The 17,130-nt window shown below is 44.7% G+C and overlaps 1 protein-coding gene across 2 annotated transcripts in view; it reads right to left on the bottom strand.

Annotated features, from left to right (window-relative positions):
- SLC22A15 (solute carrier family 22 member 15) overlaps window positions 1-17,130 on the bottom strand; it is a 489,469-nt gene that overhangs the window by 332,351 nt on the left and 139,988 nt on the right. For both annotated transcript variants that reach the window (XM_089687779.1, XM_089687778.1), the window contains exon 6: window positions 16,811-17,032. In XM_089687779.1, the coding sequence (XP_089543905.1) occupies window positions 16,811-17,032 (222 nt within the window). The remainder of the gene's footprint in view (window positions 1-16,810; window positions 17,033-17,130) is intronic.

Genomic DNA, 17,130 nt, shown 5'->3' on the forward strand with positions numbered 1-17,130 from the left:
TATGAAAACCCCTTCTCTGGGATAATTCTCCCACCCCCTTCACCTGTTGAGGTGTGCAAGATGAAGAAGAATATGCTGTTGAGAAAATTCTTCATTCCAGAATTTTTAAGAACAAATTATAGTGATATATGTATGATCAGCGCACAAAAAAGACTTGTGATCCTTCTAATAAACCATGACATCTAGCAACAGTCCATATGCAGTCTATCATAGTCCATAAAGTCTTATACTGCACAAACGGCAGCCATCCCAGAGTGAGCCAACTCTCTAGAAATAAAAGAAAGAAAGGGGGAGGAAAAAGCGCCTCTAAGTGCAGTATTCAAAAGAAATTTATTAAGCTACAGATAAGAACACTTACAAGATAAAAAAGGTTTAAATGCTCAGACACAATCTGAAGAGAAGCCAGGGTGCACCGCCATGTTCCACAGCCTGCAGAATCTGCCAATCCGAAGATGAAACCCCTGAAGGTGGAAGAGGAGCTTCAGGATGCTGCAGCCAGAACTTCCTGAAACCAGCGTGGAATGTACTCGCTTGGCGGACGTGACATCATGGGCAGGGAGAGCCAAAGCACCAAGGGAAAGGCTACGCACTTGGACCTTACTGCTCCTTCTAATGGCCTGAAACTGTATTGCTATTAACACTATTTATGAGGAGCCACGGGCTGGAGCACCAACAAGTCCAGCAAGCCTAATTATTTACATTAATAGGTGGACTTTGAGAACAAATAAAGGCAGAAATAGATCTAATATTTACAAGAAGGGTAGCAATAAAATAAAACATAATATAGAGATGCAGCATATTATAAGAAAAAAAAAAATATGAAAAATATAAAAATTAGGTAATGTATAATAATGTAAAAAAATTAAAAATTGTATATTAGGAAAAAACATAACAAACACACATATTGTGTAAATACGTGTACACTGCTCAAAAAACTTAAAGGAATACTTTGAAAACACATCAGATCTCAAATGGGGAAAAAATCTCATGCTGGATATCTATACTGATATGGACTGGGTAATGTGTTAGGAACGTAAGGATGCCCCATTGTTTGATGGAAATGAAAATTATCAACCTACAGAGGACTGAATTCAAAGACACCCTGAAAATCAAAGTGAAAAATGATGCAGCAGGATAGTCCGTTTTGCTGAAATTTCATTGCAGCAACTCAAAATGGTACAGAATGGATGGCCTGAAACGTGATATCCCAGATGTGTTTTATTGGATGTAGGTCAGGTGAGCATGGAGGCCATTCAATGGTATCAATTCCTTCATCCTCCAGGAATTGCCTGCATACTCTTGCCACATGAGGCCGGGCATTCTCGTGCACCAGCAGGAACCCAGAACCCACTGCACCAGCGTAGGGTCTGACATTAGGTCCAAGGATTTCATCTCGATACCTAATGGCAGTCAGAGTGCCATTGTCTAGCCTGTAGAGGTCTGTGCTTCCCTCTAAGAATATGCCTCCCCAGACCATCACTGACCCACCACCTGAGGTGCAACCTGGTGGCGTCAGATGGACCGAAACATGATATCCCAGAGGTGTTCTATTAAATTTAGATCAGGTGAGCATGGGTGCCATTCAATGGTATCAATTCCTTTATCCTCCAGGTCTCGCCACACGAGACCGGGCATTCCTGTATACCTGGAATAACCCTAGGACCCACTGCACCAGCGTAGGGTCTGGCAATGGGTCCAAGGATTTAATCCCAAAACCTAATAGCAATCAGCGTGTCATTGTCTAGCCCAGGGTTCCTCAAACTTTTTAAACAGGGGGCCAGTTCACGGACTGTAGTGCAAAAAAAAACAGGAAAAAACAATACAATATTTAAAATGCACTGCAACGCTCTGGACACTGCAATGCACTGTACTCTGTAACGCACTGGACACCGCATTGCGCTGTACACTGTAATGCACTGGACACCACAATGCACTGTACACTAATACACTGGACACCACAATGCACTGTACCTAGTGCCTGGCATGCTCTCCTGTTGCTCCTCTGGCTGCAGCAGGTGAAATCAGGGGATTCCAGGCTGTCATTCTCTGGGCCCTCGCGGCCAAGGAGCCAGCAAGCAGCCTAGCTATTTGCCGGCCAGCGCCGTTTTTTTTCGGCTGGTCCAGTGGGCCAGATAAATGGCTTTGGCAGGCCGTAGTTTGAAGACCCCTGGTCTAGCCTGTAATGGTCCCTCCATGGATATGCCTCCCCAGACCATCACTGACCCACCACCAAAACGGTCATGCTGAATGATGTTAAAAGGCAGCATAACATTCTCCATGGTTTCTCCAGACCCTTTCACGTCTGTCACATGTGCTCAGGGTGAACCTGCTCTCATCTGTGAAAAGCACAGGGTGCCAGTGGCGGACCTGCCACTTCAGGTGTTCAATGGCAAATGCCAATCGAGCTGTATGGTGCAGGGCAGTGAGCACGGGGCCCACTAGAGGACGTTGTGCCCTTAGGTCACCTTCATGAAGTCTGTTTTTGATTGTTCGGCCAGAGACATTCACACCAGTGGCCTGCTGGAGGTCATTTTGTAGGGCTCTGTTAGTGCTCATTCTGCTCCTCCTTGCACAAAGGAGCAGATACCGGTCCTGCTGATGGGTTAAGGACCTTCTATGGCCCTGTCCAGCTCTCCTAGAGTACCTGCCTGTCTCTTGGAATCTCCTCCATGCTTTTGATACTGTGCTGGGAGATACAGCAAACCTTCTGGCAATAGCACGTATTGATGTGCCATCCTGGAGGAGTTGGACTGCCTATGCAACCTTTGTAGGGTCCAGGTATTGCCTCATGCTACCAGTAGTGACACTGATCCTAGCCAAATGCAAAACTAGAGAAAAACAGTCAGAAAAGATTAGCCGGGAAAAAATGTCAGCGGCCTCCACCTGTAAAACCGTTCCTGTTTTGGGGGTCGTCTCATTGTTTCCCATCTAATGCACCTGTTGTTAATTTAATTAACAACAAAGTAGCAGAAACTGATTAACAACCCCCTCTGCTACTTAACTGACCAGATCAATATCCCAGGAGTTTAATTGCCTTGATACTATACTCTGATTAAAAAGTGTTTAATTTTTTTTGAGTAGTGTATAAAGGTGATACATTCTCCAATTTGACCTCAAGATGGCACTTTTGTATCATACATGCCATAGGTCATATATGTCAGAATGTCAAGCTATTGGTAACCATGTTTACAGAACATTCAGAACAATAGGCAACTGTCAACTGTCACTTGATGTCTGTCTCCAAGACAAACAGTCTGAGGAAAATAGTACACGTATACTGTATATATGTGATAGATATATATCAAATGCAATAGAAGTTTTCTTTCTCCTCTTGGAGGATGCAGGATCCCTGACCTCTGTTTGGACAGTGCTGATTGGCCCTGTGTTGATCACATCAAACTGAGCATGTGCAGAGTGACTCCAAACCTATGTTCTATCAAGAGATATTTAGGGGACAATGGAAGAAGGGAGGGGGGGACCAGAGATGAAAGGATCAAAACAGCCTTTTTACACAATGCAGAGAATTAGCCCCTTAGATTCCACACAGTGAGTATAACAAGCATGCTTTACTACATATACAGACTGATTTTACTGTTGTGGGTATAGTAAAATGGTTACTAGGCTTTATAATATTCAGGCAGCAAAAAGTAGGCAGCCTGAAAAGCCAGGGTCTGTCAGCCACATTCCTAAGTCTTAAAGGCATGTATAAGAGTAAGAATAAACTATGAATATATGCCCATACATCAGACAAGGCCAAAAGGATTTCACAGGGAAAACTTATACCATTCAAGAATTTCAAAACTGTTCATCAGAATACGTGGTATATTGCCTCACCTGCCCTTTTGGCTTATTTTATGAAGGCAGGACCATTAGAACCCTATGTAAATGCTTTGGGGAACATAAACGCCTGACTGAGGATGGTGATGACCAGCACAGTGTCCCCAAATATTTTCTAGAACAGCATCAAAAATCAACCTTGGGTCTGTTCGTTTGGGTTATATCCATCTCCAAAGCTCTGCGGCAGAACAATTTAAACATTTGTGCCAACGGGAGACTTTTTGAATCTATACTTTGGGGTCCCTTACCCTGGGGGGGGGCCTTAACAAAGAAATAGAGTTACACACTTTATAATAATCACAAACACCCTTATATGGTGCTTTCAAAACCTAATTCATCCCCCATAATAGAACTGTATATCTGTTAAAAGGAGGATAAAATCTATCATTCTAATAGCCACTTTATTTATCTTTACCCTTCACTAATCGTCATGTTTTACAGTATATACATCCACAGGGGACACTTAAGGTCTTCTTGCATTGGTTATAAAGTACCATAGTGGTCCATGGGGGATTCTTTGAAATATAACAGTAAGTACTGTTTTTTTATAATATCAGATTACCATTCATGTATGTTTTTTAAATTGGCTTAGATTTTGGTAAAAATTCTCAATGTGGCACCCATACGCAGATATAGTCATAGATTTTTAGGTCCGCATGTGTGAAGTATGTACATGTATGCGTTTCTTAGGTTTTTTCTTAATATACTTTTTATATTTTTCTATACATTTTTTGATATTATACAGTACAAAGTTTTGAGCCCATTATGATTATAAATAATTAGGCTTGCTGGGCTTGTTAGTCCTCCAGTCCACAGCTCCTCATAAATAGTGCTAACAGCAATAATTTCAGGCCATTAGAAATAGCAGCAAGCTCCAAGCATGTAGCCTTTATCTTGGTGCCGTGCCTCTCCCTGCCTGTGACGTCATGTGCGCCCAGCGAGTGTGTTCCACACTGGTTCCAGGAACTTCTGGTTTCGGCTGCAGTGTTCCGTAGCTCCTCTTCCACCAACAGCGGTCGCATCTGCGGATTGGCAGATTCTGCAGGCTGTGGAACATGGCGGTGCACCCTGGCTTCTCTTCAAATTGTGACTGATGGGCATTTAAACCTTTTTTACTTAACTCTTGTAAGTGTTTTTAACTGTAGCTTAATAAGTTTCACTTGGATACTGCACTTAGAGGTGCTTTTTCTCTCTTCCTCTGTATTTTTTTTGGGACCCTAGATTAACAAGAGAATTCCAACAGAGGTTTCCCCACAAACCTGGCCCTAAGATGTACAGGGGATGTCCTGGATGGAGGGGAGTAAGGTCTGTCAATAATCTGAACCCACAACCTCTGCTGCGTCCAGCAGTAGCTCTCCTTGCTTAATCACCTGAAATTCTGCACAGCATTCTGTGTGAACCCTTGGATAATCTTGTCTTGTACCTTGTTTCTGGTGAACCTTGAACTCCTAGCTCCCCCCATGAACTTCCTATTGAAACCATGCCTTTGCACTTCCTGTTCACCAGATTATTGTGCGCACTCTAGCCAATATCTTGCTGCTCATCTCCACTACCACTCATGACCAACCTACGACTTGTTTCTTGACTACACTTCCACTTGATCCCAATCTGCAACCACTTGTTACCAACCTTTAGTTTGTTTACTGACTACACTTTTGCTTGATTCCTATCTGCTACAGGATCCCAGCATGTTCACTTCGTAGTGGGGCAATCCTGAAGACTGCGACCCCGTACTAAGATGCAGCAAGACCCATCTCAACGATCAGGAGCTCTGGTGAATTCCAGCTCGTGCTTAGACCCTGCACCTTGTGTGAGCCTTGGGGTGGAAGCTTGATACAACCTTAGAAAGAAAAGGATGGCCTTGGACACAAGACTACCCTGTCAACGTAAAGGATGAAAAATGGCTTTCTACAATAGAGAGCTTCCAGCTCAGAGACACAAATGTTATGGCAACCAAAAAGACCACTTTGCAAGAGAGGTAATCGAAGGGAATATTGTCGACATTTTCAAAGGATGGTTTCTTCAAGGCAGAGAGAACCAAGTTAAGATCCCAAAGAAGCACAGGTTGCTGCAAGGATGGCTTGATACAAGGTACTCTTTTAATATCCGTTTTCACAAGAGGGTGCAAATTGCCTGTGTTCACTCCAGGCAAAGAAAGATTTACAGGTTGAATAGCAGATCTTTCTGGAAGTGGCTTTTCTTGCTTTCAGCAAAGTAGAAATAAAAGACTCAGAGGTCCCTCTATCGCTTAAGATCTGGGCTTCAACAGCAATGGCATTAATGCTAGAGACTGAGAAGCACGATGGAATAGAGTGCTATGAGAAAGGAGATCTGGCCTGTTGGGATGAGGCCAGGGGCTGTTTGTTAGACATCTGAGTATATCTGTGTACCAAGTTCTTCTGGGCCAGTGTGGTGCAACAAGAATCACAGTCTAACTCTCTTCCTCACACTGAGGGAAGAGCAGAATTAGCCTGAACTGAGACCAGGGAGTGGACAGGGCATCAGACGGCAGTGCTAAAGAATCCTTGGTCCTGGCCACAAACGAGATAGTTTGTCATTGAATCTGCAGGCTAGGATGTCTACATCCAAAGTCCCTCATTTTGACATGACTGGCTGAAAGGACAATTCCCCTTAATCCAGTCAGTGGCAACAGAGGTAGTTCTCTTTACAGCGGTCCACTCCTGGGATATAAACTGTAGTGATCACAGGACAGTGAATTTCCATCTTGCTTCCCTTAAAGACTGCATAACTCCTGGTGCCCTCTTGATTATTGATGTTACACAGTTGGTAAGGTTGAATAAAGATACCAGTCCATCCAGTTCAACCTTTTTGGTTTCTGTGTGTATGTAATTATGTCTCTACCACATCCCCTATCCCTGTATGTGTACGCCAAGATTAATATCTAAAAGTTTTTTTTCAAATTGTCTACACTTTCTGATGTCACCACTAATTGTGGAAAGTAGTTCCACATACTTACTGTTCTATCAGGATATAGAATATGCATATCATATGACACACAATAAAAACCAGCTCCAACAAATTTTAGTTTTGATAACTGGCCAGTCAGGATAACTATATTTTGATTTTCAACTGCCATTTGATTTCTATTCATGTGCGGTTTGTAGATTAACCACAAAATGGTGCCATTAATGACCTCCGAAAGTTGGTTTCCTCTTCCTGTGTACTGGTATATACTGCATGATAACACGCCCCTGACAACGCCATCCCATGATGAAATGCATAGGGCAGAGTCTGACGTGACATGTGATGTCATTGTACAAGCGGCCGCGGCTGGATTATGGGAGCGGTTTCTATTGTGTGTCATTTGATATGCATATTCTTCTTATACATCACCTGAGTGCACAATTTTAAATGTTTAAAAACAGATGATTTTTACTGCTACACTATGAGGCTGATTCTTTATTTATTCCCACTGAGTTTTATACTTACCTAGGAATGAAGAAGCTATATTTGACTGGGCTACCTGGGGATTGTTCCCATAAAGCCATATTTGACCACTCAATTTTTGTAAGGTTTGTGTTAATTGTCCTGTAGTTGGTGGAGATGTGGAAGTCTTGGTGATTCTTCTCTTGAACAGAGGATTTTTGGTTATTAGTACTGCAGTTTAAAGTGTCCATAATTTCAGCACTAAAGCTCTTACCCTGCAACACACTGGAACTGTATATGAACATATATGTCTTTGGATACTTTACATTTAGAGTGGGATTGCTATGGTCACTATTGCATACACTTTATTTTGGAAGTTTTCTATATAAACATATACTGTATGAAGTTTCACTCACTATTGTGCTAGCAGCTTTCTTTAAAGTAAAACTAAAGACCAAACATTTTTTAAAAATTTGGCTAGAGTGAAAGGGGATTAGAACACTTTGCAGTTTTTATTGCGGTTGTGCCCACATCAGGGAGATTCACACTATTTGTCTTGTTTACTGTTATCATTGAAAGAGAAAGTAAAATACAATCCCAAATTTTGGGTTGTCCCCAGAAAAATAATAGAGGGGAAATCTTCAAATGGGGATACTAGTTCTGGTGACCTGGGGGTCCCAAAGGATTTCCCCCACATTTCCTGTTTGGCTATGGAACAGGAAGGGAAATCTCCTCAATGGGACACAGATGCCGAAAAAAAATATGACAGGGGTTATAACCCCCCTTACTCTATCCAAAATGAAAAAAAGTTTTGCCTATAGTTCTACTTTAATATTTACATTTTAATGTAATTGTTGAGGACATTGGGGAACTTATGGTGGGCCAAGTTTTGTGCTGATAGTTAGGGCTGAATTTAGGTTTAGAAGTTGAAGCTTGAGTACAGGGGTTAGTTGCTCTGCATGTTGAGGTGGTAGAGGATCTGGAGAAGGAGGGTACAAATGTAAAACCTTCCCTTGTGTGACATCTTTACTGCATTGATCAAGTACCACCCCAAGAAAGATTTGTGCCTTGAAATGGCATACGTGTGAGGTGCTTTTTGCAAGCAGCTTTAGCTGTCCCGGATTTAAAATGGTTATAGATTCAAGCAGTGTAAAAAAAACAATTTACAGTTGCTAAATCTAACCTCATCCTAAAACCACATTTTTGTTTTTTAAAAAAAACAAAAACTTGCCTCTAATGAGTTTTCTGATTTCCAAAGGGCAGGTCATATGATCGCTGTATGTTCCTGGCGGATTCACGGACCTGTAGGTCAGCATGTCACAATGCAGCATTTAAGTAATTGGAGGAAATTACGTTTGCCACCAGGCATCCAGGTTTCCAAGGCAACAATACCTGGAGGCATTACGTGCTCTCTGATGGGGGGCACAGTCCCTGATGGGGGTGCTGCTTATGATGGAGTGCGGCTTTGAATAAGTGCAGAGCAGTTAAACACAGCACTTTAATTATGCCTTCTCTACTTTCACAGGTAACTGCATTTATCTGCTACCTCCACTCTTAACCAGACAAACGCATTGACTCCTGCTGTTCTTCTCTGGGTAACTGCATTTATCTGCTACCTCCACTCTTAACCAGACAAACGCATTGACTCCTGCTGTTCTTCTCTGGGTAACTGCATTTATCTGCTACCTCCACTCTTAACCAGACAAACGCATTGACTCCTGTTAAATTCTCAACAAATGTTGTAATTATATCTGTGTATCTGTTGACTTGTCCTCACCTCTAGGCGCACTCAGGTTTATGACTGTGGCCTGGTTCCTAAGAAACATCCCCCCCTATTCATGTGAGCCTTATCAGCTTCTAATTGGGGCGGAGTTGAATGCTCATTTGAGCATCTCCCTATAAATTTAGTTCAGCTCATGGGTGAGATCTCTGATGGGGGGCACAGTCTCTGATGGGGGTGCTGCTTATGATGGAGTGCGGCTTTGAATGAGTGCAGAGCAGTTAAACACAGCAGTCGAACTAAAGCAGGAGAACTTAAGCAGCAGGAAGACACAACAACAGCAAGAAACTCTACTGCATGCTGGACAGACTGCAAGGAAACACCCTGGGAAACATCTCTTACATACCTGAGTCACACTCCGTGTACCTTTTTTATATAATACACCCCTCTTCTGCTCTTCATATTACTATCCTCTGTTCCCAAATCTCATTTCTTTACCCCTCTGCTCCACCCCAAAACTTGTACATCTACCCCTCATTGCTATCATCTCCCTACTATTGCTTTCATCACCTCCCCAAAATGCCTCTTCCACTCCTCCTTCTCATTTTCCTCTCCTCTGTTCCCAAAATCCATTCACTATATCCCTCTGCTCCTCCCAAACATTTGTATATTGTGCCCTCACTGCTTCCCTCACCCCTCTATGGCACCCACCACCTCCTCCTATTACTCCACTCTCCCACTGACCCGAACACCTCCACTAGTAGTTTCTCACGCTCCCATGCCACCTTTCTCACCCTTCTCCTCCTCATAACCGCGGGGGACATCTCCCCGAATCCTGGCCCTCCACCACCTCCCTCACCCGCACAAAACCCTCCCGCCTCCACGTCCTGCCGCAACCCCCGCAACTTAGTATGTGTCCCCCTGCTCCCTAAAATCTCCCCCCCGTTTTCATGTGCACTCCTGAACGCCCGATCGGTGTGCAACAAGCTTACCGCCATCCACGACCTCTTTGTTTCCCGCTCCCTCAACCTCCTGGCGATTACGGAAACCTGGATCCAGCCCACTGACTCTACCTCCCCTGCTGCACTCTCCTATGGCGGTCTCACCTGGACCCACTCACCCAGGCCCAACGGTCGTAAAGGTGGTGGGGTTGGCCTGCTCCTGTCACCACTGAGCACCTTCCGAGTCCTCCCAAACCCCCCCTCCCTATCCTTCTCCTCCTTCGAGGCCCACTGCGTCCGACTATTCTCCCCAACCCCCCTGAAGATTGCTGTGATATACCGGCCTCCTGGATCCATACCCCGCTTCCTGGAAGACTTCTCCTCCTGGCTACCCTTCTTCCTCTCCTCTGAGCTACCCACCATCATCCTTGGGGATTTCAACATCCCTGTCAACCTCGACAACCCGGACACAGCCCGTCTCCTCCACTTAACCTCCTCCTTTGCACTTGCACAGTGCATACAATCCACCACCCACTCCGACGGTAATATCCTTGATCTTGTCTTCTCCAACAGCTGCGCTCCCCACAACCTCACTAACACCCCCTTCCCTCTCTCTGACCACAACCTGATTACCTTCTCTATCTCCTCGTCCTCCAACGCCTACCCCTCCAAATGTCACACTACTACCAGCCGTAACCTCCGCAACCTTAACCCTGCCTCCCTCCACTCTGCAGTTGATCAACTCCATGACCGCATCCTCCCCCTGTCCTGCCCCGACTTGGCTATGACCGCCTACAACAATGCGCTGTCAACAGCCCTTGACTCACTAGCGCCTTTAACCACACGCAACATCAGACCCCGACCGCTCCAGCCCTGGCAGACTGATCACACCAAAACCCTCAAACGACACAGTCGTGCCCTGGAGCGACTATGGCGCAAAACCAAATACCAACAAGCCTTCACCCGATACAAATCTGCCTTCCACACCTACACCTCCTCCCTCCATACTGCCAAACAAGCCTACTTCCTGACCCTCATCAAGGCCCTCTCCTCCAATCCTTGCCGACTCTTCTCCACCTTCAACTCTCTACTCTCGCCACCTCCACCCAGCACCTCACTCACTGCCCTTGAGATTGCCAATCACTTCAAAAACAAGATTGACACAATTCGCAAGGACATTGCCGCAACTCACACGCCTTCTCAACCGTCCCCTCTCACACAGCTACCCCCTCATTCCCCCTTCCCCTCGACATAACCCACAGGGACTTCGTCACTGCTCAAACTCCCTCCAACCCCCTTCCCCCTCACTCAGCTACCCCCTCTACACCCCTCTCCCACGGCCCCACCACTGCTCTGACCTCCTCTCCCACCCCACCCTACATTCCTCATACTGAAGCTCCCCCAACACTCCACACCTTTGACCTTACTACCATCGAAGAAGTCTCCAAGATCCTCTCTGATGCCCGCCTCACCACCTGCCCCCTTGACCCTATCCCCACACAACTCCTACAACCTCCCTCCCCCTCCATCCTACGCTCCCTCACCCACATCTTCAATCTCTCCCTCTCCTCCGGCACTTTCCCTTCCCCTATGAAACATGCACACATCACCCCCATACTTAAAAAGCCCTCCCTGAACCCCAATGACCCGAACAACCTCAGACCCATCTCCCTGCTCCCATTTACATCTAAACTCCTCGAGCGCCTAGTCTACGCCCGCCTATGCTCTCACCTCAACGACAACAACCTCCTCGATCCCCTACAGTCCGGCTTCCGTCCCCTACACTCCACCGAAACTGCCTTACTCAAACTCTCCAACGACCTGCTAACCGCCAAAGCTAATGGCCACTATTCAGTGCTCCTACTCCTTGACCTCTCTGCGGCCTTTGACACAGTCGACCACCCCCTCCTCCTCAAAAAACTACACTCCCTCGGCCTCAGAGATTCTGCTCTCTCCTGGCTCTCATCCTACCTGTCACAACGCTCTTTCAGCGTTACCTATAATGCCACCACCTCCCTCTCACTCCCCCTCTCTGTTGGGGTCCCTCAAGGCTCTGTCCTCGGGCTCCTTCTTCTCCATCTACACCTCCTCCCTTGGCCAACTCATACACTCTCACGGCTTCAACTACCACCTCTATGCTGACGACACACAAATCTATCTCTCAACCCCCCACCTCACCCCCTCGGTCTCCGCCCGAATCACACACCTGTTGAGCGACATATCAGACGGGATGTCGCTCCACTTCCTTAAACTGAACCTCTCCAAAACCGAGTTTCTTGTCTTGCCTCCAGCCCGGACACCACCCCCATTGACTTCTCCATCATGTCCAACAACGCCACCATCAAACCCGCCCCGCAGGCCAGAGTACTTGGTGTCATTTTGGACTCCAACCTATCCTTCCAGCCCCAAGTCCAATCTTTAACAAACTCGTGCAGACTCCACCTCCGCAACATTGCCAAAATCCGCACGTTCCTAACTCCAGAAACCACTAAACAGCTCATCCACTCCCTCATCATATCATGACTCGACTACTGCAACTCCCTCCTCACTGGCCTGCCTCGCCGCTGGCTATCCCCGCTTCAGTCCATCCTGAATACGGCTGCCAGACTCATTCACCTTTCCAACCGCTCCGTTTCCGCCACCCCCTCTGCCAATCCCTCCACTGGCTTCCGATTGCGCAACGGATCAAATTCAAAATCCTAACGCTGACGTACAAAGCTGTCCACCATACTGCCCCGCACTACATCACTGACCTAATATCCAAGTACCGCCCAGCACGCACACTCCGCTCCTCACAAGACCTCCTTCTCTCTAGTTCCCTGGTCTCCTCCTCCCATGCCCGCCTCCAGGACTTCTCCAGGGTGTCACCCATCCTCTGGAACTCCCTGCCCCAACCCATCTGATTATCACCTACTCTCCTCTCCTTTAGGCGCACCCTGAAAACCCATCTCTTCAGGGAAGCCTACCCTGCCCCCTGCTAACTTGCCGACCTCCTCCACTCTTCCTACCACTCCATCCCCCACAGCTATCTCCTCCTGTGCCACCATCCCCTCCCTCCTAGATTGTAAGCTTGAAAGAGCAGGGCCCTCGATCCCCTCATGTTTTGCATTGTATTGGTATTGTTCTGTCACATGTTCTGTCCCCCTTTGTAATGTACAGCGCTGAGCGAACTATTGGCGCTTTATAAATACTGTATAATAATAATAATAATTACGTCACTTGCCCCTTTCACCAGCCTCTTCACAAAAGAGGTGAGAGGAGGGGCTGAATGGGGAAGCTTCTGCTGTCAGTCAAGGCAGAAAGCATGGGCGGGGGACATGATCTTACCCTGACCAGGGAAGATAGAGGCACGCTGTGCTTTTGCAGAGTGCCTGTATCTAACAGCATGATGACAGGAGACAAACTGTCCACGGAGCACAGGTTGGCTGCCATGCTTGGTGTTGATCAATCTACTATCAGGAGGAAGGGAACCAGAAGAATCAAGCAGGTAACTAAGAACAGCAGGCATGATTAAAATAATATGAAAAAAAACACACAAAAATACAATAAAAAGAGGCAGTGCAATGGATTTTTTTAGGTTTACAAACACTAAGTCATAAGCTTCTTTGCAAGTGAATAGAGATTAGCTAGAAATTGGTCTTATGACATGTTCTAGGATATCCACACAAAAGAGCAGAACAGAATGTAATTGCTGTGACTTCTCCATTAAAAGCTGGTCCTAATATATAGAATCCTCCTGTCCAGTTAGATGCAGCTTAGCATACTGAGTTTGCATAGTAAGCTAGCTGCAGGGCTGGACCAGCCAGAGTAAAGAGAAACATCTCAAGCTTTCTACATACAGAATCTGTGAATGAAGGAACATCTTCAATTGTTACAGCAATATCTTTGTTTGAGACTGAAGGATCAACTATAGGAACAGACCACTTTTTAATGAACTATTTTTCCACTGGAAAGAATTCAGCAAAGATCTTTCTTTCTCATATATTTTTTTCTCTGTATATTTTTCATATTTGTTTAGTAGCCCTGAAGAAGGGAGAGTATTTTCTCCCGAAACACATTGGCTTGATGTATTTGTCGTTACTCTCAATAAATGCCTCCTAATCTACCATCAAAGTGCATTCTTTTGGACATCTGGCGCTCCTTCTTTTCTACTATTCCAAGACAACAATATATCTTATCCTTGAATCTCATGTATGGGGATTTAGGATAGAATCAGAGGACTTGAGAGAGCAGAGCGCCATGCCAGAGAGGTAAATGTTACACAACCAAAAGGTGAGGCACTGTGCTGATCAAGGCAAAGCCTATGTGCCTTGAATTAGAGAAAAGGTGCATGCACGAGAAATGTAAGCTGCACACAATTACAGCAATATCTATGGAAGGGGAATGCGGAGTAGGATTTGAGCCCTGCCTACATGATGTAAACAGAAGCTTGCTGATGGGAGAAAGTGAAAAATATTGAGTTTAATTCTACTTTAAGATGCTTAGACAATCCATAAAAGGTAGACGTGTGTCCCCCGACCCACCCCGCTTCATCCAAAAAGGGAAGTTCTGCTTGTTTGCCCCCCCCCCCCACTTCCACATCTGGTACTTTTTGGGGGGGAGTGGGTACCTGCTCCCACAGTCGGTCAGATGCGTTGTGGCAATCTTAGTCAGAAGTTTGCCCCCCCCCCTGCCTCCTTCCCCTGCAGCCTTCTGACACACTTCACAGGTCCCAGAAGACTGCAGGACCATTCAAAAAGCACAGTGTGCTTCGCACATGTGCACTGGGAGACCAAATATGAAGCTGCAAGGCTCCACTTCCAGTTTCCCTCCTGATGATGCCGACACCTGCACCCAAAGCCGACTGAAGAAGTGAGGATATCGCTGGATCCCTGGACAGGTAAGTGTCATATTAAAAGTTCGCAGCTACAGTATTTGTAGCTGCTAACTTAATTTTTTCAAGGGAGCCTAGAGCTCCACTTTAAGGAATAACTGTAGCCTAAGGGCACCTTCCTCTTTATATAGGACATTCAATGCATCAGGAGCTTAAAGAATAGGCAATATTTTAATTGCATTTAGTCTGTTAAAACACAGTGTATCAAATAACTGTCTTTAAAATAAAAACTTATTTTCTTTTCATCCTTTATTTCATTCAGCTATGAACTCTCAATAAATGCCTCCTAATCTACCATCAAAAGTGGATCATTATGACATTTTATGGATTGGGTCTATATTATTATTATACAGGATTTATATAGCGCCAACAGTTTGCTCAGCGCTTTACAATATACAGTAAAGGGAGACAATACAGCAACAATACAGTTCAATACAAGAGGGATAGGAGGGCCCTGCTCCCTGGAGCTTACAATCTAGGAGTATATACTGTATACTTTAATAAACGGCAGAGATTCTTTGACTTGGTAACTTACTTTAAAGAATGCCTGACTTGGCACACTTCTTTTGTGGCTTAATACAAGGGAAAGTCACTAAAGTTTCAACACATCAGGAACACTCTGGAGACTTTAACACAGCTGCTAGATGGGAGATTCCAGTCATTACTAAAAATATGTCCATTGCCTTTTTGGGTAATGAAATCAGAAAGCATCCCCTGCTTTTGTTTAATTTTATTTTTTATTTCAGGTACTTATATAGCGCCATCAATTTACTCAGCACTTTTACATATATACTGTATTTTACATTCACATCAGCATTTACATTAATATTAAGATGTGAGCCAGTGAATCTCCTTGCCATAAGCTGGAGATGAGTCATTGGTTGCTAGAAACCTAGAGGCTGCTAGCATCCTAGTACCCAGAAGCTTTGTGTAGGAAGCTGTCAAATTCATGACAGCTTCCCAGCACATAGGTGTCCCACCCTGAGGACTGGAATCTCTCTGTATGCCAGCTCAGAGTTGGTCTTAATACTAACATGAAGACTTAAGATCATTGTTTTTGAATCTGCGACAGCCGTAGCAATGAGTTTTTAAAGTGGTACAAATAGGAGTAGCCCCTTTTAAAAGGGGCCATATTGCCAGAATAGTGATCTAAATGGTTTAATTAATTCCCCTAACAGGTCTCAATGCTCCAGTTCTCAGTGAGATTGGTGTTTTTGGTCACACTGTAAATAGACAGGGTCCACTTTATTTAAACACAATCTGGGGAATTAACAAAGCTTCCTCCGACAGAAAACTTGTGCACAAAACTGGCACCACATTAAAAACCAGATAGATCTGTTTCAGGTCCATCTGCACCAACCACACCAGTTTCTGTTTCAGAGTGTAATAGAAACTGGTGCAGATTCTGTGCCTAATTAACAAAGGAATCATGGCATTTTCAATACAGAAAATTTCTTCAGATTGGACCTGGCATTTGGGATATGAACTAATTGCAGATAGCTCATGTGCCTTTCTGCCTCATCCTTTCCCTAACCCCTACAAACACAGGGCTCACGGCTCTCTTCCCCCCTCTTGATCTCAACAGGTACAGTAGGTAAGGGGGTGGACAGAAAAAGGCAGAAGTAGCTGCGGCTGTCCTGCTCTTATATAAGAAGGAACATGGTGATGTTACAAAGTGAGTGATGGTATATTGATTTTAACAGCTATTAGTGAAGTTACCAGCTAAATATTGGCTGTATTCAAACATCTCTAACACCAAACATTAATTTCCAATGGTTTTGGTAAATTTTTCTCTTAATTGTTGGTTGTACAACACAGTTACTGCTATCATTCGCATAGTGTACCTGTCCCATGTTATAGTATAAGTTATTTCAGCAAGGGATCTAGTTTTTAAAGACGCTTGTCAGTACATGTATTAATGTCATGCCACTTTGGGTCTTCACTGTGTACTGGTCTGCTGAAAACAGACAGTTACACTTTAATGTACCACATAAAGTATATTAAAACAGAAAAAGCATATATATACAACTTTTTTTGTTGTTTTGTACATACCAGATATACATCAGAAGGACTGTTCTCCAGCAAAGCACTCCATATTTTACCAAATCAAAGACACTGTTTGCGGAGTCACCGCTTTTTAGGGTTCCACTACATTCCTTTAATTTCACTGCAGGAACTTCTTTCCCATTGCCACGAGCTATCTGGCGCAGTACTTCTTCTGCTTTGTCTGTATAACCATGGGAGTATAACCATCTTGGAGATTCAGGGAGTAAACTAAGAACACAAAATAACATGTGTCACATGTGTGTGGTAATATGATGTGTGTAGCACAAGGATAGAGAAGGACATCTAGAAGCACAGAATTTATCACT

The sequence above is a fragment of the Staurois parvus genome, unplaced genomic scaffold (assembly GCF_062004578.1).
Source record: "Staurois parvus isolate SC_StPar_1 unplaced genomic scaffold, SC_StPar_1.0 ptg000437l, whole genome shotgun sequence".
Taxonomy (NCBI): Eukaryota; Metazoa; Chordata; class Amphibia; order Anura; family Ranidae; genus Staurois; species Staurois parvus.